The sequence below is a fragment of the Leuresthes tenuis genome, unplaced genomic scaffold (assembly GCF_036924035.1).
Source record: "Leuresthes tenuis unplaced genomic scaffold, fLeuTen1.0.hap1 SCAF_12, whole genome shotgun sequence".
Taxonomy (NCBI): domain Eukaryota; kingdom Metazoa; phylum Chordata; class Actinopteri; order Atheriniformes; family Atherinopsidae; genus Leuresthes; species Leuresthes tenuis.
Window position 1 is genome coordinate 34,610,587 of NW_027325366.1, and position 24,359 is coordinate 34,634,945.

Sequence of the window (24,359 nt, forward strand, 5' to 3'; positions counted from 1 at the left end):
AATATAAATGTTTTTCAAAAACGCCTTACTGTATTGCATCTGTGCAATGACTGGGCTGGATTCCAAAGGTCTGCCAACACCAAACTTGTTAACAGCAGAGACCCTGAACTGATACTCGTTGGTCTTGATGAGCTTGGTTGCATTGAAAGTACACTCCTCACACTCATCTGACACCAGAGCCCAGGAGATTTTGGCAGTTTCTCGTTTCTCAACGATGTAATGTGAAATCTCAGAACAGCCGTCGTTCTCCGGTGGGTTCCAAGACAGAGTACACTTCCCCTCTGAGATATTGCTGAAGATGATGGGTCCTACTGGCTCCCCAGGTGTGTCTACATTACATAGATATTTAAGATTTAATTTCGAACAGTGAAATACATAGTTGAATAGTAAGTTAATTTGTGTTTACTGTGTACCTTGGACTTGGACAAGAATGTTCTCCTTCTTGGTTCCAGATCCATTGGTAGCTTCTACAGTGTAGAGGCCACGATGTGTACGATCGGCATCCCTGACAAACAGAGTGCTGGATCCAGGAACAGTGATAATGTCCATCATCTTTTTGGTAATCTCCACATCATCTCTGTACCAGACAACTTTGGGAACAGGGCGCCCGGTGATGGTCACTTTCAGCCTGATGTTGTCTCCTGCTTTGACTGTCAAACCCTCAAAGTACTCTGGGCCAAACTCAATATTTGGAGGAGCTGGTTAAAAGAAAAATTAAACAATAATACAATGTACAGCATTACAGAGCAATAAGTAAACAAGTTTCTGTAAAAATTAGCAGAGAAAGTCGAAAACATTCAGAAAGGGCAACAAAATCTGCTCTGTGATTTAATATTATAACCGTCCTTCCCGTTGTTACTCACCATTTTCACTTCTGACTACAATCAAGCCAGAGGAGTTGGATGGGGGACTGACCACACCAATAGCATTTCTTGCAATGACTCTGAACTCGTAGCGTTCATTTGTTGCCAACCCAGTGACGCTATACTGACACTCATGTACATCAGTCAGGTTGGCCTTGAACCAACGGCCGTGACCTTGACGTTTTTCAACATTATAGCTGGTAATCTTGCTACCACCATCACGTTTGGGTGCATCCCATTTTAGTGTGATCGAGTCACTGGTCACATCAATGTAGTCAGGCTGTCCAGGAGGATCTGAAAGATAGAAGATGTTCGTTAGGCTTTAAAACACACACTGTTGTGCTAACCGTATACTTCCAACATTTAGTAACGAGAAAGGGAATCAGAACTTACCAACAGGACTGACAGCCATGGTTGGCTTGCTCTCATCACTCATTCGGCTGAAACCAGCATCATTCTGAGCGTAGACTCTGAAGGAATACTCAAGGCCTTCAATAAGTTCCAGAATCCTGAAATCAGTTTCTTTGACCAGGATGGTGTTCACCTTTTGCCACATGATGCTGTTCTTTTCCTTCTTCTCCACATGGTATCCCTGGATGGGGGTTCCACCGTCATAGATGGGCTTCTCCCACTGGATCGTCATGCCATCATTGGTAACATTGTATACAACAGGTTTGCCTGGTGGGCCTGGAGGCCTGAACTGGTGCTTGGCAATAACCATCTGTGAGATCAGAGGCTCACTGACACCATACCTGTTTTCAGCACACACTCTGAACTGGTATTGGAGACCCTTAATCAAATTGGGGACCTTGAACTGAGTACCCTCTACACTAGAGCAGGCCATCTTCCAGTTATTCTGGGAGGTATCGCATTTTTCAACACTGTAGCAGGTGATGTCTCCACCACCATCATCGTTGGGTTCGTCCCAGGAGATCATGATGCTCTCTGCTCTCACTTCATCCAGGCGGATGGGTCCGACAGGCTTTGATGGTGGTCCAAGAGTGATGAGATGGATATGGAATGACTTCCTGTTGACTTTATTGTCAAGGGTCAGAGTGTATTTACCCTCATTCTCCTTCTTCACATTCTTAATCATTAGAGTGGCTTTATTTCCTGTTGTCTTGAAGCGCACCTGGTCACTTTCCTTCAGAGGTAGGCTGTCCTTCAACCACAGAACTGAAGGTCTTGGTTTGCCTTTGTATGGCAGTTCAATGTGCACATTATGCCCGAGGCGAACATTGATGCTGCTGCCTGGGTAATCTCTCAGGTCTGCCTCAGGAGTGATAATGTAGTCAATGACCTTGATAGGCCCGGTCTCAACAAAGTCACCCTGTCCCTTGTCATTCCTGGCAGCAACTCTGAAGAACACTTCAGAGAATTCTTTGAGTTTCTTGACTTCAAATTCACACAGTCTGCTGGTTCCTCCCAGTGACCACTCCTCATCCTTCAGCTTCTTCTCAATAATGTAGTCAGAGATGATACTGCCACCATCATAATCAGGCTTAAGCCACTGCAGAGTGACAGAGGTCTTAGATGAATCTTTCATGGAGACTTCCTTTACTGGTCCTGGAGTCTCTGTAGCCTTTACAGGCTCAAGTGTTTCACATGGATCACCAATGCCATTCTCATTCTCTGCTAAGACACGGAAGAAAAAGGATGTCTTTTCGGACAGATCTTCAATGGTGTATGTCGTTTCTGTGCATTTGTTTGTCACAGCAGAGTATGATCTCTTGGAGGAGTCCCTCTTCTCAACAATGTAGTTTGTGATCTCAGCACCACCATCCAAGAGCGGATGCTCCCAGCAGAGAGTGACCTTTCCACGGGTCACATCCTTCAGGAGCAGGTTCCTGCACTGAGCTGGGGTATCCTGGACCTTCACAGATAGTGTCAGTGTCTTGGGCTCTCCTACGCCATTTTCTATTTTGACAGTGTACTTTCCAGTGTCAAGTCTGGTCACTTCACGCATGACAAGCACTGTGGTTGTGTCTGAGTGATGGAACTCATATTTGTGATCGCGATCTATGCATTCTTCTCCCTTGCTCCAAGAAGCAGTGGGAGCAGGTCTGCCTTTCAGAGGAACAGACAGCTCCACATCCTTGCCTGCCTTCACAATGTAGTGAGTTCTCATGGCAACATCTGAGTCAATATGGGCCTCCTCTGCAAACATTATGGATAATATACAATGTTACATGGACTTCTTGATGTGAGCAAAATGACAACATAGTATAAATTCAATATATTTTCAATATGTTTTTATCTCACCGAGGATATCTTTGGCCTGCACAGGTTCAGTCATCTCCAGTGGTTCTCCACGGCCAGCACAGTTGACAGCAGAGACTCTGAAGAAGTAGTTTATATCTGGTTTCAGACTGTGAACTGTGTATTCTGTTGTCTTGACCTCTCCCTTAGAGGTAATCATAGCCCATTCTTCCTCTCCTTCAATCAACTTTTCCACCATATAGCTGGTGACCTCGCTGCCTCCATCCCATTCTGGTTTGGACCAGCCCAAGGTGATGGATGTCTTGGTGGAGTCCGCCACCTTCAGCTTGCAAGGCTCATCGGGTGGATCTGCGAATAGAATAAATTTGTTAGGTGGGGGCGAATATTGATCTGTGTTGTTTTCTTTTTTAAATCTTTTAATGTAAGATTTCTTACCAACTGGGTCAGCAGCCTTATAGTAGTCTGATGCATCGGAGAATGGCCCCTCGCCAGCTTTGTTAATGGCACAGACACGATACTGGTACTCATTTCCTTCTGTCAGGTGGTAAACGCTCTGTTTGACGTCAGTGATGGGATCTTTATAAACTCTGATCCAACGCAAGCTCTTTTTGTCTCTTCTTTCCAGGTAGTAGCCAGTCACGATGCTACCTCCGTCTACACCAGGCTTGTCCCATTCTACCAACATGGTGGACTTGGTGATAGTGTTCACCTCAGGAGTGCGAGGCTGGCCAGGAGTTACTTTAGAAAAAGACATCATGACAATGACAGGTGATCCTTATTAGAAATATGTGTAACAACAAATAAGAAACATGCAGAATATTTCCTGAAAACTTACCGAAGGCATTCTTTGCAATAACAGGCTCTGACTCCAGAGCTTCTCCAGCTCCAAATTTGTTAACACCCCTCACGCGGAAGACATATTCATTTCCACGCAACAGCTTGCCCACGGCGATGTGTGTTTGCTCATGTTTATCTGAAACTGTTGACCAGACCACTCGGCTGGTTTCACGCCTCTCAACAATGTAATGGGTCACCTTGGATCCTCCCTGGTCAGACTCGGGCACAGGTTCCCAGCTGAAGATGATTTTGTCTGCTGTGATGGTGTTGAAGTTAATAATGCCAGTAGGGGGTCCAGGTTTGTCTAAGAGAGAGTAAAAGAAAGCATATTAACATTGAATACAGTTAGTGGAATCCATTTACGATATTATGGATTCTGAATTAGAGGATATCAATTCAAACTGATAAAGATTTCAGAATTCTAAATACCGAGGATTTCAATCTGGATGGTTGCTGATGCTGATCCCAGAACATTCTTGATCTTGATCTCATATGAGCCTGTGTCAAGGCGAGTTGCATCCTTGATCAGAACAGCAGAGGAGTCAGTTGTGCTTTCCACAGATACAGTGGAGGTTGCTACCAGTTCGTTTCCATCCTTCAGCCACTCAATGGTTGGCAGAGGCTTAGCAATGATTCCTACTCTGAGCTTGACTGAAGCCCCAGATTTGTACTGAACTACATCCAGATACTCAGGAGGAAGATCAATTGCTGGGGCGCCTGTGGGAAATCAAAATTAATTTCATGAAATTCTATATCAGAAAAGTATAAAAGTATAAAATCTATGAATGGAAATTAGTAACTCACCACATGCATCAACACATGTGACCGGGCCAGCGATGAGAGATGGGTTGCTGACAGACCCAACAGCATTCTTGGCATACACTCTGAACTCATAAGACTCATCCTGGTTCAGTCCAGATACGGTGAATCCCAGCTCAATTATGTTTGTAAAGTTGGCCTTCACCCATCTGCCATTGGGAGCGTCTCTCCTCTCCACACTGTATCCAGTGATCTTGCTGCCACCATCAAATGGAGGTCTCATCCAGGCCAAGCTGACTGAATTCTTGGTGACTTCTGTGATTCGGACATTTGCTGGAGGCTCTGTAACATTAAAGTGGGAAAGATCAAAGGTTACTTACACAGCAGTAAAGATCTGTTTAACAATGAGCTCAAAAGGGTTTTTGTTTTAAAAAATAAAAGTATTTTAAAACCAAATGAAACTTAAAACAATCTTTTTATTTCTAAGCATCTGAAGAAAATAACAAACATGAAATAAAAAACACACACTAAAATCTAAAGGTGAGACCTTTAGATTTTATCGTGACTGAATGTCTTTCTTTAAAAGGTAAAAGTAGCCCTACATTACAGCAGGTCTAAGTGGGTAAGAACAGGTGGTAGTGTTAAAAAACTTACCACAAGCATCAATAGCAAGCACTTCTTCAGAGGTCTTGCTCAACTTTCCAATGCCGGCGGCATTTTCAGCAGCCACCTTGAATTCATAGATGTGGCCGGGGCAGATGTTGGTGATACGCCACTGATTTCCTGGGATTGCTGTCTTATTGACCTTCTGCCAGAGGATACTACTCCTCTCTTTCATCTGAAGGTGATATCCGGTTACAGGATTTCCACCATCATTAACTGGCTCATTCCAGCAGACTGTCAGGCTCTCTCTAGAAACAAAGCTAAGCCACGGTGTGGATGGAGGTCCAGGAATGGCTGTAAAAACATAGCATTTGAGTGTTAATTAAGGATATTTTATCTGTCATCTTATAGAGTTGTCATGAGGAGAAAAACAACTTAGGAAAAACCATAAAAATGATGATGACTTACTGTATGGAAGCTTTATCATGACTGGTTTGCTGTCAATGTGGTCACTGACACCGTAGCGATTCTCGGCCTTGACTCTAAACTGATACTCCTCACCCTTGGTTAGCTTAGTCACCTTGATGGAGCTTCTGGCAATGCTTGTTGACACCTCTGCCCAAGTAGGAGTGCTGGTTTCACGTTTTAGAACAATGTAATGAGTTACTGGACTGCCACCGTCATATTCTGGACGATCCCATTTCAAATATACTGTGGTCTCTCCAACCTCTCCTATCTGAACTGGACCAATAGGAGGTCCAGGTCTGTCCAGCACAACAAAGATAATGTAGATCTTGGTCGTACCTCCTGCATTGGAAGCAGTGATTTCATACTTGCCAGCATCACTTGAAATGCTTTCATTTAGGGTGATGACTAAACTGTCTGGAGTTACTTCTGTCAGAAGCCTCTTGGATCCCTTGATGACAACATTGTTTCTGGACACAGCAACCTTTGGCATGGGCTTGCCAGTGAGGGGGATTTCAAAGGTCAGGTTGGACCCTGCTCTCACATAAACTGTATTCTTGGGGAAGTTCTTTAAGTCAAACTCTGGAGCCTCTGTTGAAAGATAAAGACAGAACTATGAAGTATGAAGTAAATTAATCTTAAAACCAATACTACAATTCACTCGTAACAGATATAACGACTCTTTAAAAAATATCCATTTAAATACCTTTTTACTACATGTAAACACAGCATTCATGCTCATTATTTTTGGATAGTATAAAAATAGATGGAGATAATACCAAGGATTTCTTTGACAATAACTGGAACAATCATCTCCCTCGGTTCACTGAGTCCAGCATGGTTCTCAGCACGGACCCTGAAGAAGTACTCAACCCCTTCCCTCAGACTCTTGATGGTGTGAGTCATGGTCTTCACAGTGGCACACTTCACCCACTTGGTTTGTCCCTTCTCCACGGCATCAATGAGGTAACCAGTGACTCTGCTACCACCATCATACTCTGGTCTTGTCCAAGCAAGTGTTACACTATCTTTGGTAACATTTGATACTCCAAGTTTCATGGGTGGACTTGGTACCTCTGTAACACACAGTAGTATATCTTATTTGTTTCATTGTGCTAAAACAGAATTACAAAGCCGTATAAAATCAGCTTTATAGCTGCCATCAACTAGTGAATTCATACGTTACCTGTAATCTTTGTTCCAGCCTTGGCCTCCTGAGGTACACCAACACCATACTCATTTTCTGCAATGACCCTGAAGTAATAGACAGCTCCCTCCTGCAAGTCTTCCACCTTGTAAGTCAGAGCATGGCAGTTGCTGGTCACGGATACCCAAGCCTTCTTACTGGCTTCACGTTTCTCTACGTGGTAGGCCTTTACTGCATCACCACCATCATTCTCTGGAGCCTCCCACATGAGGGTTGCAGAATCCCTGCTCACTGCTGAAACTTTAACATTGACTGGGGGTCCAGGAGAGTCAAGCACCTTCACTACCATTGGCAATGTTGCTTTTCCCAATGAAGATTCAATCGTGACAGAGTACTCTCCAGAGTCATTTCTATTCGACTTCTCAATAGTCAGGGAGGTGCTAGATTCTGTTGAGTCAATGGTTCCTCTGACTTTCAGGTCAACACCTTCCTTGGCCCATTCAACTGATGGCACAGGTTTTCCCTTGAATGGTACATTGAGAGTAAATGCTGTACCATGCTTAACAACGAGCATCTTACGCATCTCAATGTCAATATCAAATGATGGCTCCGCAGTTCTGTCCATTGCTGCAGCTGGATCTGAATATGGGCTGCGCACACTACTGCCGACTTTGTTAATTGCCTTCACACAGAATTCATATTCTGCATCTGTCTTTAATCCAGTGACTGTGAATTCCAAGCTCTTGGTAAGAGGGATAGCCTCAACCCATCTTGCTTGTTCTTCAGGAGACTCTTCCACCTCTTCCTCCTCCTCCTCTTCCTCCTCATATTCATCCTCTTCTTCCTCAACCTCTGGCTCTGGTTTGTGGATGAAGTCTCTGTATTCTACACTGTATCCCAAGATGGCAGCACCACCATCATCTCTTGGTGGTTTCCAGACAATAGATACACTGTCCTTGGTTGAACTGACAGTCTTTGGTTTGGTTGGGCGAGAAGGAACAACCAGAGGATCGAGTGCCCTGAATGTTGCAGATAGTTCACTGGGAGGACTCAGACCTGCTGCATTTTCAGCAAAGACTCTGAAGTCATACTCACAATGCTTGCGAAGTTTTGTCACTGTTGTGGTACATTCAACAACTGGATCCCTGTTAACCCTGACCCAGCGCATGCCTGTCTTCTCACGGCGCTCAATCACATATCCAGTTATGGGACTGCCACCATCACTGGCTGGCTTGCACCAAGTGAGGGTCATTGAATCTCCAGTTATGGAAGTTACATCAACACCAGCTGGAGCACTGGCGAATGTATATGGATCTGTAACCTTTACAGCATCACTATCCAGAGCCTCACCGGGCCCATGCTTGTTGATGGCCAGAACCCTGAATATATATTCATTGCCCTTAAGCAGGCCTGTGACTTTAAGGTAGGTTTTTGTCACGTCTCCTTTAACTAGTGTCCATGCCAAGCTGCTGGTCTCACGCTTCTGAACAACGTAATGTGTGATTGCAGCACCACCAGCCTCCTGAGGAGGACCCCATGACAGAGTGCAGTCCTCAGCTGTGAGACCAATGATCTGCAGAGGTCCTGCTGAAGGCCCTGGTTTATCTAGAATCACACAGTTTATTGGCATTGTGACTGTTCCAGCAATATTCTGTAGAGTCAGAGCATACTGTCCAGAATCTCTTCTGATGCAGTCCTTTACAATTACTGAGGTGCTTGTATCTGTTGAAACAATCTGGATCCTGGCTCTAAGCTCGATTTCTTTGCCATCCTTGGTCCAAGAGATGACAGGTGCAGGACGTCCAGCAAAGTCAGCATTAATCTTCAGAGTTTCTCCCGCTTTAACAAGAACTGCCTCTCTATACTTGACATCCATCATGATGCGTGGTGGATCTACATCATCCTTGGCAGTGATAGGACCAGTGGTGTCCGATGGTATACTGAACAGTCCAGCTGCATTCTTTGCAATTATACGGAAATCATACTGGCTGTTTTCTGTAAGGCTTGTCACATCATAGTGAGTTTCAGGCACATTTGTGAAGTTACACCTGGTCCATCGTCCTTCTGGAAGGTCTCTACGTTCAATAATGTAGCCAGAAACCTTGGCTCCACCATCATACTCTGGTTTATCCCAGGATAAGGAGACAGATGTTCTTGAAACTGCAATGACCACAGGTGTGCCTGGAGGATCACATGGATCTCTGGCTGCCACAGCTTCACAGGCCTTGCTGCATTTGCCAATACCGGAAATATTTTCAGCATAGACACGGTATTCATACATCATTCCCTCTTCAATACCATTGACTTTGTATTCTGTGTCTTTGATCATTCCTCTGTTCATCTTTGACCAGAGAATGCTAGAACGCTCCTTCCTCTCCAGGTGATATCCTAGAACAGGACTGCCACCATCATTAACTGGCTCATTCCAGGTCACCAACATGTAAGACTTGGTGGCCAGTTTCACTATTGGTGTGGAGGGTGGTCCAGGTTGCTTGAAGTTGTATTGAACAGTTATTCCAGGTGAATCCAGATAGGTACTCTTTCCATAACGATTAACTGCATAGATACGGAATTGATACTCGGCTCCATGTGTCAGGTGACCAGCTTTGAAAGATGTTCTAGCAACATTACTGGCCGCCATCTGCCATTCCTGTGAGTTTGTGTCTCTCTTCTCCACAATGTAGTTGCTGATGGAGCAGCCACCATCGTATTCTGGTGGGGACCAGGATAGTGAAATGCTGTCTGAGGTAACAGCATCCACTTTAATTACTTTAGGTGGACCTGGTTTGTCAAGGACAACAACCCCAATATCTGCTGTGACAGTTCCTGCAGTGTTGGCAAGGGTAATTTCATACTTGCCAACATGATCCCGGCTAGCCTCTTTAATTATAATTTTGGATGAAGTTGCAGTATTTAGGATAGTCACAGATGATGTTTGCTTCAAAGGAAGGCCATCCTTTTTCCAGGATACAACAGGTTTTGGCCTGCCTCTTACAGGGACCTCAAGCGTGAGTTCACCTCCAGCCTTTACGCTGTATGTGTTAAACAGCAAGTTTACTGATGGTTCAATTGCAACATCCTTTGCAACCACAGGCAAGCCGAGATCCTTCGGCTCACTCTTTCCCTTCTCATTGATTGCGACAACTCTGAATAAGTATGCTTCATTAAAAGTCAGATTGGGGATGGTTGCTTCTGGCACTTTGACTGTACATGCTGTGCCCCACTTATCCCCACTCTTCGGCTTAAATTCAACATTGTAGCACATCACTTTGCTTCCACCATCATGAGCAGGTTTGTCCCAAGTCAGTGACACACTGGTCTTGGTCACATCCACAAGTGTAACCTTGTTTGGTGGTAGAGGTACTTCAGACACTTTGATTTCCTTTGTTTCAACCATCTGTCCTTGTCCATATGTATTGACAGCACAGACTCTAAAGTAGAACATTCCACCCTCAGGGAGCTCTTCAATCTTGAATGAGTTAGCTGTGCAGTTGCTAGTGACAGTAGTGTAAGCCTTCCTGACGGACTCTCTCTTCTCTACAATGTAGTTTGTGATTTTTGCACCACCATCAGTAAGTGGAGTATCCCAGGCAAGAGTCACTGAATCCTTCTTGAGCTCCTTCACTACAAACTTTTGTGGCGCACTTGGTGTGTCCAAAATTCTTACTGCAATAACTGCAGATTTTGTGCCACTGCTGTTCTCGAGGGTTAGTGAATATTTACCACTGTCAAAACGGTTAACGTTGTCAATGACAAGCATGGTATATGAGCTCGTGGTGTCAATTACAGCACGTTCTGTTAGGGTACCCTCAGTCTTTTCCCATTTCACAGCAGGTTCAGGCCTTCCTCTAATAGTGACAAACAGACGCAGCGTTCCACCAGCACGGGCAGATACCACTTTTCTGAGATCAGCATCCAGCTCTATCTCTGGTGCTTCTGCCCTATCAGAAGTAACCACTGTGCCATGGACACTAGCAGCCTCCCCAACACCTTCTGAGTTGATGGCACAGACACGGAACTGGTACTCTTTACCATCCTTCAGGTCTGTGATAGTGAGTTTAGTGGCTTGAATGCCAGTGGGTGGAGTGCACATGGTCCATTCTTTTTCAACAGGTGCTTCTACTGCTGGTGCTACTTCTGCTTCCTCTGTCAGTTCAGGTACTGGCGTGTACTCCCTCATTTCAACAATGTATCCCTTGATGTAGGCTCCACCATCAAAATCAGGTTTACCCCAAGACAGAGACACAGAGGACTGTGTGTAATCTGTCACCTTGGGGTGGTGTGGCGGTCCAGGGGGTGTTGTAGCATCACATGCTCTATATAACAGGGACAATTCACTGAGGTCTCCGACTCCAGCCTCATTCTCAGCTGCAACACGGAACTCGTAGAAGTGATCTGTCATCAGACCTGTAACCTTGAAGTGGGTGTCAGACAGTTTTTGTCTGTTGCATTTTGTCCACCTTACACTGTCTTTGTCACGTTTTTCAAGGTGATAACCTTGAATGTCAGCTCCACCTGCGTATTCTGGAGTGGTCCATGACAGAACCATAGAGTCCTTTGTGATCTGGGTTGCTTCTGGAGCTCCAGGAGCACTAGGTGGCTTGTATGGATTGCGTGCAATGATGGGTTCAGTCTCAAGATAATCACCAACACCATATTTGTTAACTGCCCTGACTCTGAAAATGTACTCATTTGATGGGAGTAAATTTGTTACTTTATGGTACAGACCCTTAACATTTGGTGCAACCACTGTCCAGGACAACCTACTAGTCTCTCTCTTCTCCAAAACATAGTGACTGACACTGGCCCCACCATCTAGAGTTGGCTCAGACCAGGAAAGAATGCACCTGTCAGCCATGACTCCAGTTACCTTAATGGGTCCGGTGGGCGGACCAGGTTTATCAAGGACTTTAACGGTAATGGGGAAGGCTTTTGAACCACCAAGATTTTTGAGAACAAGGTCATAGTGACCACTATCAAGCTTGGTGACATCCTTAATGGTCATAGCAGCACGCTTCTGTGTAGTTTTCACTTCAATGCGCAAGGCTTTCTCAATTTCCTTGCCCTCTTTAAGCCAGACAACATCAGGAATTGGTCTTCCATGAATGTCTGCATCGAGAAGCAAACTTTCTCCTGCATTGACAACAATAACATCCTTGTATTTGGGATCCATTGAGGCCCTTGGTGGTTCAATTTCATCAGTAGCAGTGATAGGCCCAGAGCTGTCAGATGGCTCACTGAAGACTCCGGCTGCATTTCTTGCTATAACTCTGAATTCATATTGTTCATTCTCTGTCAGCCCAGTGCTGGTATACTCCGTTTCAATTATATTGGTAAAGTTAGCTCTGACCCAGCGCATATCAGGTGAGGAGAGATCTTTTCTTTCCACAATATATCCATTTACTTTGCTGCCACCATCATACTGAGGCTTCGTCCACAGAATCTTGATTTGATTCTTAGAAATAGATACAGCTTCTGGAGCACCGGGAGGATCACATGGGTCACGAGCAACAAAGGACTCAGATACTTTACTGCATCGGCCAATACCAACAATATTTTCTGCATACACTCTGAATTCATACCCAATACCCTCCTCAAGATTACAGATCTTGAACTGAGTATCTGTGATAAGAGTCTTGTTCAGTTTGTTCCACAGGATACTGCTTCTCTCTTTGCTTTCCAGATGGTAACCGATGACTGTACTTCCACCATCATTGACAGGCTCATTCCATTCAATGATCATCATTTCCTTAGTTGCAGATTTGATATATGGTGTTCCTGGAGGTCCTGGTGATTTGTATGGATATTGCACCACAATGGCCTTTGAGTCCAGGGGGGCGCCCTTTCCATATCTGTTTTCAGCTATGATTCTGAACTGGTATTCTGCACCAGTCTTTAGCTTGGTGACCTTGAGAGCTGTTCTAGCCAGCTGTGTGGTGACTGTTTGCCATGTTGTGGAGGTGGTATCTCTCTTCTCCACTATATAGTTCTTTACTTGGCATCCACCAGTGTATTCTGGGGGCTCCCAGGACAGATGGACAAAGGTGTTGCTCACCTCAATAACTTTGATTGGGCCTTTTGGTGGACCAGGCTTGTCAAGGATAATGATAGTCACATCCTCAGTGACAGTGCCGACAGTGCTGGTTGCAGAAATGGAATATTTTCCAAAGTCCTCTTTGCATGCCTCAGTAATTTGAATTCCAGTTGTTGATGGAGTATTTAATATATTAACTCTTGATGTCACTTTCAAAGCTTGACCTTCCTTCTTCCAGGTGACTTTAGGCTTAGGCCTGCCAAGCACAGGGATCTCCAGCTTCAGATCTTTTCCAGCTAACACACTATAAGTATTGAATTGTAGCTTAATACTTGGCTCCATGGTCATGTCACTTGCTATGACTGGTGCAGCAAGTGCCGTTGGCTCACTCTTACCCTTCTCGTTGTAAGCAATAATACGGAATAAGTATTCTGTTCCAGCTGTGAGGCCTGTAACAGTTCCCTCACATGTCTTTGTGTTTGTTGCAACTCCCCATTTATCTGTGCCCTTAGGGAGCATCTCAATCAGGTAGCCGCCAATCCTACTGCCTCCATCGTGTTTTGGTTTCTCCCATGCCAGTTTGGCACTGGTCTTAGTAACATCAGTGAGGAAAACCTTTCCAACAGGCAGTGGTACCTCAGAGGCCTTGGAAGCCATTTTTGTTTCTATTGCCTGACCGACTCCATATTCATTCTCAGCCATGACTCTGAAGTAGTACATAGCGCCCTCAATCAAGTTCTCAACTTTGAATGTCGTCTTGGTGCATTTTGTGGACACATTTGCATATGCCTTCCTGGTTGATTCACGCTTATCAATTACGTAGTTCTTGATTTTGGAACCTCCATCAATCAGTGGTGCTTCCCATACAAGAGTGATGGAATCTTTTTTGATTTCTTTAACCACAAGTTTCTGTGGGGCCCCAGGTGTATCCAGAACTTTCACTGAAACAATCTCGGAAACTGAGCCACTGCTGTTAGTCAGGCTAAGAGTGTATTTTCCAGAGTCATTCCTGTCACACGAGTCAATGGACAGCTGTGTAAAGTTGACAGCCTTCTCCACAACAGCTTTTTCAGTCAGATCCCCCTCATCTTTAGTCCATTTAATCTCAGGTAATGGCCTACCCTTGAATGGAACATTGATTCTAACAGACCCGCCAGCTTTCACTGTTATGCCCTTTCTCAACTCAGAGTGTAGATGGATCTGTGGTGGGTCCACCCTTTCCTCTGGCTTAGCTGTTCCAGAGAGAGCAGCTGGCTCACCAACCCCCAGCTTGTTAAGAGCACAAACTTGGATCTTGTACTCCTGGCCCTCAGTAAGTTTTGTAATTTCGTATTTGTTGACACGCAGGCCAGTAGGGGGAGTAACTATGGTCCATTCCTCCTCTTCAGCCTTGCATACTTCAACAATGTACCCTTGAATGGCACTACCACCATCGGACAGAGGCTTACCCCATGAAATAGTAACAGAAGTTTTTGTAGAGTCAATAACATTCACATATGCTGGACCACCGGGTTTGTACTTGGGATCACTGGCCTTGAAATATGAACTTGGAAGACTTGGCTCTCCAACTCCAACTATGTTCTCAGCAGCCACTCTGAACTCATACTCATGACCAGTGGTAAGGCCTGTTACTCTAAAGGAGAGATCAGTGACTTTCTGTCTGTTGCACCTTGTCCATTTAATTCCAGCTCTGTCCTTCTTTTCAATGATGTAATTGGTAATCTCACTGCCACCATCACTCTCAGGGGCAGACCAAGTGATGGTCATGCCATCATGGGCAATGTTGGACACATCATCAATGTGAGGTGAACCAGGTGGAACAAATGGAGTCCTCATAGTCACTGCACCAGACTCCAGTGGCTCACTGACACCATAACTATTAACTGCCATTACACGGAACATATATTCATTACCTTCTAGCAATTTGGTAACTTTGTAGTATGTGGTATCACACCTGCTAGAAACAACAGTCCAAGCTAGTCGACTGGTCTCTCTTCTCTCAATGATGTAATGTGTAATGGGACTGCCGCCATCATGTAGGGGGGCACGCCATGCCAGTGTGCATCTGTCTTCAGCTACTCCTGTGACATGGAGCACTCCGTCACATTGGCTAGGCTTATCCAGGACAACGACCTTGTAAGAAATTGTTTCACTGCCAGCCTCGTTTTTCAGCAAGAGTGTGTACATTCCCCCGTCAACTCTGATAGAGTCCTTAATGACAATCACAGCACGGTTTTCTGTGTTTCTGATCTCTAGTCTGAGTGTATTCTCAATGGGCTTTTCATCCTTGAACCACTGGATTGTAGGCAGTGGCTTGCCACGGACATCAGCATCTAATTTGAATGTGTCTCCGGCATTTATGATGATAGGCTTGGTAAATGCAGGGTCAATGGAGTATTTGGGTGCCTCTACATTATCACTTGCAGTGATCGGTCCACTGTTGTATGATGGCTTGCTGACTGTGCCGACAGCATTTTTAGCAATGACTCTGAAGTCATACTGTGCATTTTCAGTCAAACCAGTAACAGTAAACTGGGTCTCAATCACATTGGTGAAGTTTGCCCTTACCCACCTGCCTTCTGGCAGATCACGCTTTTCTATGATATAGCCAGTGATATTACTGCCACCGTCATATTCTGGTTTAGTCCACTGAATGACAATAGTTTCTTTGTTCACATGAATGGCCTCGGGTGTGCCAGGAGGATCACATGGGTCACGAGCAACACAACCCTCTGAGACCTTACTGCTCCTACCAATTCCAACAATATTTTCAGCATAAACCCTGTATTCATACTCAGTACCCTCTTCCAATGGATGACTCTTGAAAATAGTCTCATGAATAAGTGTCTTGTTGATTTTAACCCAGAGTATACTATTTCTCTCTTTCCTTTCGAGATGGTAGCCTAGCACAGCACTGCCTCCATCAGAGACAGGCTCATGCCACTCAACAATCTGGTGGTCCCTGGAGAGGGAAGAGATGAAGGGAGTGCCTGGTGGGCCTGGCTCTCTGTATGGGTACTGAGCGACTACAGCTGATGAGTCCAGACCATGACTCTTGCCATAGCGGTTTTGGGCAATGATCCTAAATTGGTACTCAGATCCGGTTTTTAGTCTGGCCACTTTGATGCTGGTTCTAGCACAGTTGATGATCACATTTTCCCACGTTGTTGTTGTAGTGTCTCTCTTTTGAACAATGTAGTTTGATATTTGGCATCCACCATTGTGTTTTGGTGGGTCCCAGGAAAGAGTGACACTCTGTGTTGTGATTTCATCAAATCTCACAGGACCAGATGGAGGACCAGGTTTGTCAAGTACAATGATTTCAACTGTTGTGTCCTTTTTTCCAGCTGAGTTAGTAGCACTGATACTATACATGCCACCATCATCACTTGCTGCCTCCTTAATGCTTAATGTTGTATGTGTTGGTGTGTTGACAATGTTGACTCTGGTGGTAAACTTCAAAGCAGCTCCATCTTTACTCCATCTGACTGTTGGTTTAGGGCGTCCAAAGATGGGAATGTCAACTTTCAAGTCTTTGCCCACATGGACACTGTAGCTGCTGAATGCTGGACGGACATCTGGCTCAAAGACCAAGTCTTTGGTCATCACAGGTCCAGCAAGAACTTTGGGGTCACTCTTTCCTTTATCATTGATTGCAGTAACTCTGAAGATATACTCCTCTCCTGGGTTCAGATTGGAGACTGTAGCCTCCATTGTCTTAAACGTGTTTACACCAGACCATTTCTCTTGGCCCTTCAGCTGCACCTCGAGCAGATACTGCACAACTCTGCTACCACCATCATATTCTGGCCTCTCCCATGCCAAGGAGATACTTGTTTTGGTCTGATCCGTAACAATCAAACTCTTTGGAGACTGGGGCACCTCTGAAACCTTAAGAGGGTCTAAAGTTGCTGCAGGCAAGCCAACACCATGAGAATTCTCAGCAAGGACTCTGAAGTAGTAACTGCAGCCCTCCTGGAGTGGCTCAATTTTCCATGAAAGAGCATGACAGTTTGTTGCAACAGCAGCATATGTTTTGCGTGTGCTTTCTCTCTTTTCAATGATGTAGTTCTTGATCTTGGATCCCCCATCCAACAGAGGTGGTTCCCATACCAGTGTTACTGACTGGTTTGTAACTTCTTTTACCTTAAGATTAACAGGAGCGCTAGGTGTGTCAAGTACACGGACAACAACAAATGCAGATTTGGTTCCACTGGAGTTCTCTGCAGTGACTGTGTATTTTCCACTATCATTTCTGCTCATCTTATCAATAACAAGTGATGTGTAACTGCTGGTTGTCTCAACCTGAACAGTCTCTTTAAGGACAGCTTCATCTTTGTCCCACTTGATTGTAGGAGTGGGTCTTCCTTTAATAGGGATAAAGAGTCTGAGTGAAGTGCCAGCTTTGATGGTGACAATCTTTCTTAGTTCAGGGTCAATATCGAGGTCTGGCTCCTCTACCTTGTCCTGCACAACAATAGCTCCAGAGACATCTGCATGCTCGCCAACTCCCACTTTGTTGATAGCATACACTCTAAACCTGTATGCCTGGTTTTCTTTCAGATTTCCAACTTCAAATTTGGTTGTTTTTACACCAGTTGGTGGTGTGCACATTGTCCATTCCTCAGGTGCGTCTGTGGCAGCTGCTTCTGCTTCTGCTTCTGCTTCTGTGGGTGGCACTATTAGCTCTGTAGAAGTGCAGCATTCAACAATGTATCCCTGAATCTCACAGCCTCCATCACACAGAGGCTTTCCCCATGACAGGAATACAGATGTTTTTGTTGTGTCAGTAACTTTTGGGTTGTGTGGGGGTCCAGGCCTGAAGATGGGATCAAGAGCTTTGTGGAATACTGTTGGAGAGCTGGGCTCTCCAACACCAACAGCATTCTCAGCAGCAACTCTGAATTCATAAATGTGGCTTTCAAGGAGTCCAGTGACTTTGAAAGTCAAATCAGTGACTGTGAGTCTGTTGCATCTTGTCCATCTGACGCCCTCTTTGTCATGTTTCTCAATTATGTATCCAGTAATAGGACTGCCCCCATCTTCAGAAGGAGCCTCCCAGCTGAGAACGATTGAATCCTTTTTAATATCTGAAACTTCTAAGTTCTTGGGTGATCCAGGTGTTATATATGGATCCTTAATTATCACAGGAGCAGACTCAAGTGGTGCACCAATTCCATACTGGTTGACAGCATGGACCCTGAAGATATACTCATCTCCCTCCAGGAGCTTAGTAACTGTTAGACAAATGTTCTCTACTTTTAGGTCAACAACAGTCCAGACAAGTCTGCTTGTCTCTCTCCTCTCAACGATGTAGTGAGAGATCTTGCTGCCACCATCTTGTAGTGGTGGTTTCCATGCAATGCTGCAGCGGTCTTTGGTTATTCCTATAACAGCAAGAGGTCCTTGTGGTTCCCCGGGTTTATCTAAGACAACCACATTGATTTGTACTGCCTTTTCTCCTCCTGGATTTTTCAGCAGCAGAGTGTACTGGCCTCCATCTGAAAGTTTAGCTTCTTTCACAGATATATAAGCTTTGGTGGTTGTGTTCTTAATTTCTCTATGAATAGTGTTGCCAAGTTCCTGCTCTCCTTTCATCCAGTGAATAGTGGGCAATGGCTTACCATGAACGTCTGCATCAATTTTGAAGTTGTCTCCTGCATTAACCACAACAGTCTGTGTGTACTCTGGGTCAATGCTGATGCGTGGTGGTTCTATCTCATCCCTGGCAGTTATAGGACCAGTGCTGTAAGAGGGGAGACTGAAAACACCAGCTGCATTTCTGGCAATGACACGGAACTCATACTCATTGTTTTGCACAAGTCCAGTTGCAACATATTCTGTCTCAATTACATTAGTGAAGTTAGCCTTTAACCAGCGTCCCTCAGGAAGCTCCTTCTTTTCCACAATGTAGCCAGTGACCTTTGCACCACCATCATACTCAGGCTTGGTCCAGACAATGGTCACAGAGTCTTTAGTGATCTTTGTTGCCTCTGGGGTACCAGGAGGATCGCAGGGATCTCTGGCAATATGCCCCTCTGATACTTTGCTCACTTTGCCAATTCCAACAATGTTTTCAGCATAAACTCTGTATTCATACTCCATTCCTGGTTCCAGACCCGAGGTCTTGAAGATTTGTTCAGTAATGAGAGACTTGTTTAGTTTGACCCATAGGATGCTGTTTCTCTCTTTGCGTTCAAGATGGTAGCCCAAGATAGTGCTTCCACCATCGTTTACAGGTTCATTCCAGGCTACAACCATGCTATCCTTGTTGCAGGCTGCAATGGATGGTGTTCCTGGGGGTCCTGGGAGCTTGTATGGGTACTGGGCCACAATGCACTCTGAGAGAAGGGCTGGGCCTTTTCCATATCTGTTTTCAGCTGTGATTTTAAACTGATACTCAGAACCAGTCTTCAACCTGCCTGCCTTAATTTTGGTCCTTGCGAGGTTGGTAGAAACTACCATCCAGTTCGTTGTGGATGTGTCTCTCTTTTCAACAATGTAGTTTTTGATTGTGCAACCACCATCATACTCTGGTGGATTCCAGGAGATGGTCACACTGTCAGAAGTGACCTCTTCCACCTTAACTGGACCACTGGGCTGGCCAGGTTTGTCAAGAACAACAATGCCAATATTTGCTGTTGTCTCTCCTGCTGTGTTAGTAAGAGTAATAAGATATTGTCCAACATCATCCTTTGTAGCTTCTTTAATGCTGAGGTTTAGCATGGTGTCTGTTGCAGTAAAGTTAACTCTGGTAGTTCTCTTTAGAGGCTGACAGTCCTTCACCCAAGAGACAGCTGCTTTAGGACGTGCAACAAAAGGAATATGAACTGTCAGATCTTGTCCTGCCAACACACTGAAAGTGTTGAACAATAATTTAGCAACAGGAGCAATCACAAGGTCTTTGACTATCACAGGGACACCAATTTGACGAGGATCACTAGTTCCTTTCTCATTTCTTGCTGCGACACGGAACATGTACTCTTCACCAGCATTTAGTCCACTGATAGTAGCCTCTGTTTCCTTTACAGTCATAGCCTGGGTCCACTTATCAACACCTTTAGGTTGGACCTCAACAACATAACAGACCACTCTGCTGCCGCCATCATGTTCTGGTTTCTCCCATGAGAGGGTAACACTGTTTTTGGTAACATCCTTAAGGGTGATTTTGCCAGGTGGCTGGGGTTTCTCAGACACTTTAACTGATTCACCAGTCTCAATGGGCAAGCCAATACCATATTCATTTTCAGCCAAAACTCTGAAGTAATAGTTGCAGCCTTCAAGGAGCTGGTGAACTGTAGAGGTAGTATTATGGCAGTTTGCATTAACTGTGGCATATGCTTTCCTTGTAGACTCACGTTTTTCAATAATATAGTTCTTAATTTTGACTCCTCCATCATTCACTGGTGGGTCCCATGTTAAAGTGACGGATTCATTTGTGACACCTGTAATCTTCAGATTTTGTGGGGCACTTGGTGTGTCAAGAACCCTGACTTGGACTGTAACTGTCTTGGAGCCAGAACTGTTTTCAACCGTAAGGTTATATTTTCCACTGTCAAATCTGTTAACATTTTCAATTACAAGTGATGTGTAAGATGTCGTGCTGTCAATGGTCGCCCTCTCTATTGGTTCGCTATCACCTTTAGTCCATTTAGCCTGAGGAGCAGGTCTGCCTCTGATTGGCACAAACAGTCTAAGAGAGCAGCAAGCTCTAAGACTTATCATTTTGCGGAGCTCAGCGTCCAAGTCAATCTCAGGTGGGAGGAGTCTGTCCTCTGCCTTGGGATTTCCAGGTACAGATGCTGCCTCACCAATTCCTTCATTGTTGATGGCAGAGACATTTATCTTGTACTCCTGGTTTTCTTTCAGATTAATAATGGTAAATGAGGTTGCAAGGAGACCTTCCTTGGGTGTCACAATGGTCCACTCCTCCTCTTCCTCCTTTTCAGATGGGATGCATGTCTCCACAATGTAGCCAGTAATTTCAGAGCCACCATCATATACAGGTTTGTTCCAGGCAACAGTAACCGAGGACTTGGTTGTGTCCAGGACTCTAGGGTTGCATGGAGCCCCTGGCTTATACAGTGCATCACTGGCCTTAAAGAAAGGGCTTGAGACACTTGGTGCACTCACTCCAGCAGCATTCTCTGCAATTATTCTGAATTCATATTCATGTCCGGGAACAAGGCCTGCTGCCTTGAACTGCAGATCTTTGACTTTCCTCTTGTTGCATTTGACCCAGCGGAGGCCCAATCTATCTTTCCTTTCAATATTGTAGTTTGTAATCGGAGTTCCACCATCACTCTTTGGTACTTGCCACATAAGGACCATTGAATCTTTAGTGATAGCTGTCACCTCAGGATTCTCTGGGGGATCTGGAATCACATAAGGGTTGTCTGCAATGGTGGGTTCTGATTCGAGAGACTCGCCAAGTCCATATTTATTCACTGCCATAACTCTGAAGATATATTCATTTCCTTTGAGAAGCTTAGTCACTTTGTGTTGTGTAACTTGCAGGTCTGAAACCACATTGGTCCAAACGAGTCTGCTTGATTCACGCTTCTCAATCACATATCCTTCGATCTTGGCACCACCGTCATCTGCAGGTGGATCCCAGGTAAGCACACAGTTGTCAGCAGTTATATCAGACACTTTCAGAGGTCCAGTTGGTGGTCCAGGTCTGTCAAGCACTTTAACATTAAAGATGTGCTTTGCAAATCCACCAACATTAGTAGCAGTCAAAACAAATTCCCCACCATCTAGTCTGACAGAGTCCTTGTTGGTCAGAGTAGTAGTCAGTTCAGTGAACCTAACCTCAAGCTTCATTGTGTTCTCAACTTCTTTTCCGTTCTTGGTCCAAACCATAGATGGGGTTGGTTGACCAGCAATATCAGCATCGAGCTTGAAGGACTCCCCTGCCTTCAGAAGAACAACGTCCTTAAATATGGCATCAACCATAATGCGTGGTTCGATAATGTCATCTTTGCAGGTTATTGGGTCTGATGGGTCAGAAGGTATGCTCACTGCACCAGCTGAGTTTCTGGCTATGACACGGAATTCATAGGAGGTGTCCTGAGTCAGTCCACTCACAGTGAATGTTGTCTCTATGATGTTAGTGAAGTTAGCCCTAATCCAGCGACCAGCAGGCAGTTCTCTCTTCTCCACTGTGTAGCCAGTGATTTTGAAGCCCCCATCATACTCAGGCTTTGTCCACTGAATAGTGATAACATTCTTGTTAACGAATATCGGTATAGGCTGACCTGGTGGGTCGACAGGGTCCAAAGCCAGTATTGCTTCTGAGGCCTTGCTAGGTTTGCCAATTCCAGCCATGTTTTCAGCCATGACACGGAACTCATAAGCAACTCCATCTTCAAGACCGCAGGACTTGAAGATATTTCCTTTCACAAGACTCTTGCTGATCTTTTGCCACATAATGCTGCTTCTTTCTTTCCTCTCAACATGATACCCAATGACTTCATTTCCACCATCAGACACAGGCTCATTCCAGCCAATTGTAATTGAGTCCTTGGTAAATGCAACAATACCAGGAGTACCAGGTGGCCCAGGTACTTTGAATGGATAGGCAGCTACCACTGCCTCTGAGGTGATGGGCGGTCCAACACCATATCTATTTTTAGCCTTTATTCTGAATTGGTACTCAGATCCAGTGGTTAACCGAATGGCCTTAAACATTGTGCGTATGACAGTGGAAGACAACTCGGTCCATGTTTGGGAAGTGGTGTCTCTAATCTCAACCACATAGTTGTTAATTGGAACACCCCCGTCATTCTCAGGAGTTCCCCATGAAAAGATGCAGTAGGTACGAGATATTTCCACAATCTTAACCGGTCCTTTGGGTGGCCCAGGTACATCATGTACTTTGACAATGATGTTGTCTGCCACAGATCCAACAATGTTCTTTCCTGTCATGGTGTACACACCACTGTCTGCTCTTGTGCATTCATTGATATTGATGATAACAGTGGCAGCAGTTGTTTCTACATTGGTTCTCTGTGTGAGCTTCAGGGCTGCTCCATCCTTCTGCCAGGAAATTGTTGGTCTAGGACGTCCCATAACTGGAATTTCAACCTTGATATCAACACCTGCCTTAGCAATAATAGTCTTCTGACAAACACCACGCAGATCAAACTCAGGCAGAGAAGAGGAATCCTTGACAACAATGGGTTTGCTCTCACGCGGAACACTTCTACCAGAATGATTGACAGCCATGACGCGGAAAATGTATTCTTCATTCTCATTGAGATTCTTCACTGTGAAGTCCATGGACTTGACTGTAGTAACATGGGCCCACTGATCAGTTCCCTTCTTCTGGGCCTCCAGAACGTATCCTGTAATTCTGCTTCCACCATCATGTTTGGGTTTGGTCCAAGCCAGGCTTACTGAGTTCTTTGTGATATCAGTGGGAATAATGCTCTCTGGAGAAGTTGGTGCTTGGGATGCACGAATTGGATCAGTAGTTTCAGCTGCCTCACCAATACCATATTCATTCTCAGCAGACACTCTAAAGTAGTACTCACAACCTTCACCAAGCTCATCAATTCTGACTGAAGTGGTTGGGCAGTTGGTAATAACAGTAGCAAAAGCCTTGCGTGTAGATTCCCTCTTTTCAATTATGTAATTTGTGATTTTGGCTCCACCATCGATGAGGGGCAACTCCCATTGAAGAGTAATACTTTCTTTGTCAATCTTAATAGGTTTTAGGTTGAGTGGAGGTCCAGGTGAATCCAGAACTCTCACATGAATATCAGCAGTCTTCTTTCCAGTTGAGTTTTCAAGGGTAAGCTCATATTTGCCTGCATCAATCCTTGAACTCTCAGGAATTAGAAGCATTGTGAATGATTCAGTGCTGTCAATGACTGCACGTGGAACAGAGCCACCCTCTTTGGTCCAACTAACTGTAGGGGTCGGCCGACCCTTGATTGGCACAAAGAGTCGGATGGAGCAGCCAGCTCTGACAACAAGGGTTCTTCTCAGCTCAACATCCAGCTCCAACTCAGGTTCAGCAGCACGTTCCACAATCTCAACCAATTCCTGAGTTTCAGCAGGTTCACCTGCCCCCTTAGCATTTACAGCACTGATCCTGAAGTGGTACTTTGCACCAGCTTCCAGTTTAGGGACAACAAACTCTGTGATCCTCAGTAGAGATGAAGGGGTATCCTTAACCCACTCTTCTGTTCCTTCCTTTTTGTGCTCAATCACATACCCAGTAACTTCAAGTCCACCGTTATCCAGAGGTTTACCCCAGTTCAGAGTAGCAGTGGTCTTGGTTGTGTCGGTAGCTCTTGGATTAACTGGGGGCCCTGGCACATCTAAAAGAAATAAAAGGAAGAGGTAATGTCTTTTAAAATCTTTAAAACTAAACATAGAATTTTGTAAAAATCGTTAAGTAATCATAGTACTGTTGGATTCT

The 24,359-nt window shown here is 44.8% G+C and overlaps 1 protein-coding gene across 1 annotated transcript in view; it reads right to left on the minus strand.

Annotated features, from left to right (window-relative positions):
* LOC140319289 (titin-like) overlaps window positions 1-24,359 on the minus strand; it is a 159,625-nt gene that overhangs the window by 19,862 nt on the left and 115,404 nt on the right. Inside the window, 13 exon segments of the mRNA XM_072396876.1 lie at window positions 30-329; window positions 414-698; window positions 864-1,157; window positions 1,257-3,020; window positions 3,126-3,431; window positions 3,519-3,821; window positions 3,919-4,224; window positions 4,350-4,637; window positions 4,725-5,021; window positions 5,334-5,636; window positions 5,751-6,338; window positions 6,527-6,823; window positions 6,934-24,258. Coding sequence (XP_072252977.1) covers window positions 30-329; window positions 414-698; window positions 864-1,157; window positions 1,257-3,020; window positions 3,126-3,431; window positions 3,519-3,821; window positions 3,919-4,224; window positions 4,350-4,637; window positions 4,725-5,021; window positions 5,334-5,636; window positions 5,751-6,338; window positions 6,527-6,823; window positions 6,934-24,258 — 22,656 coding nt within the window.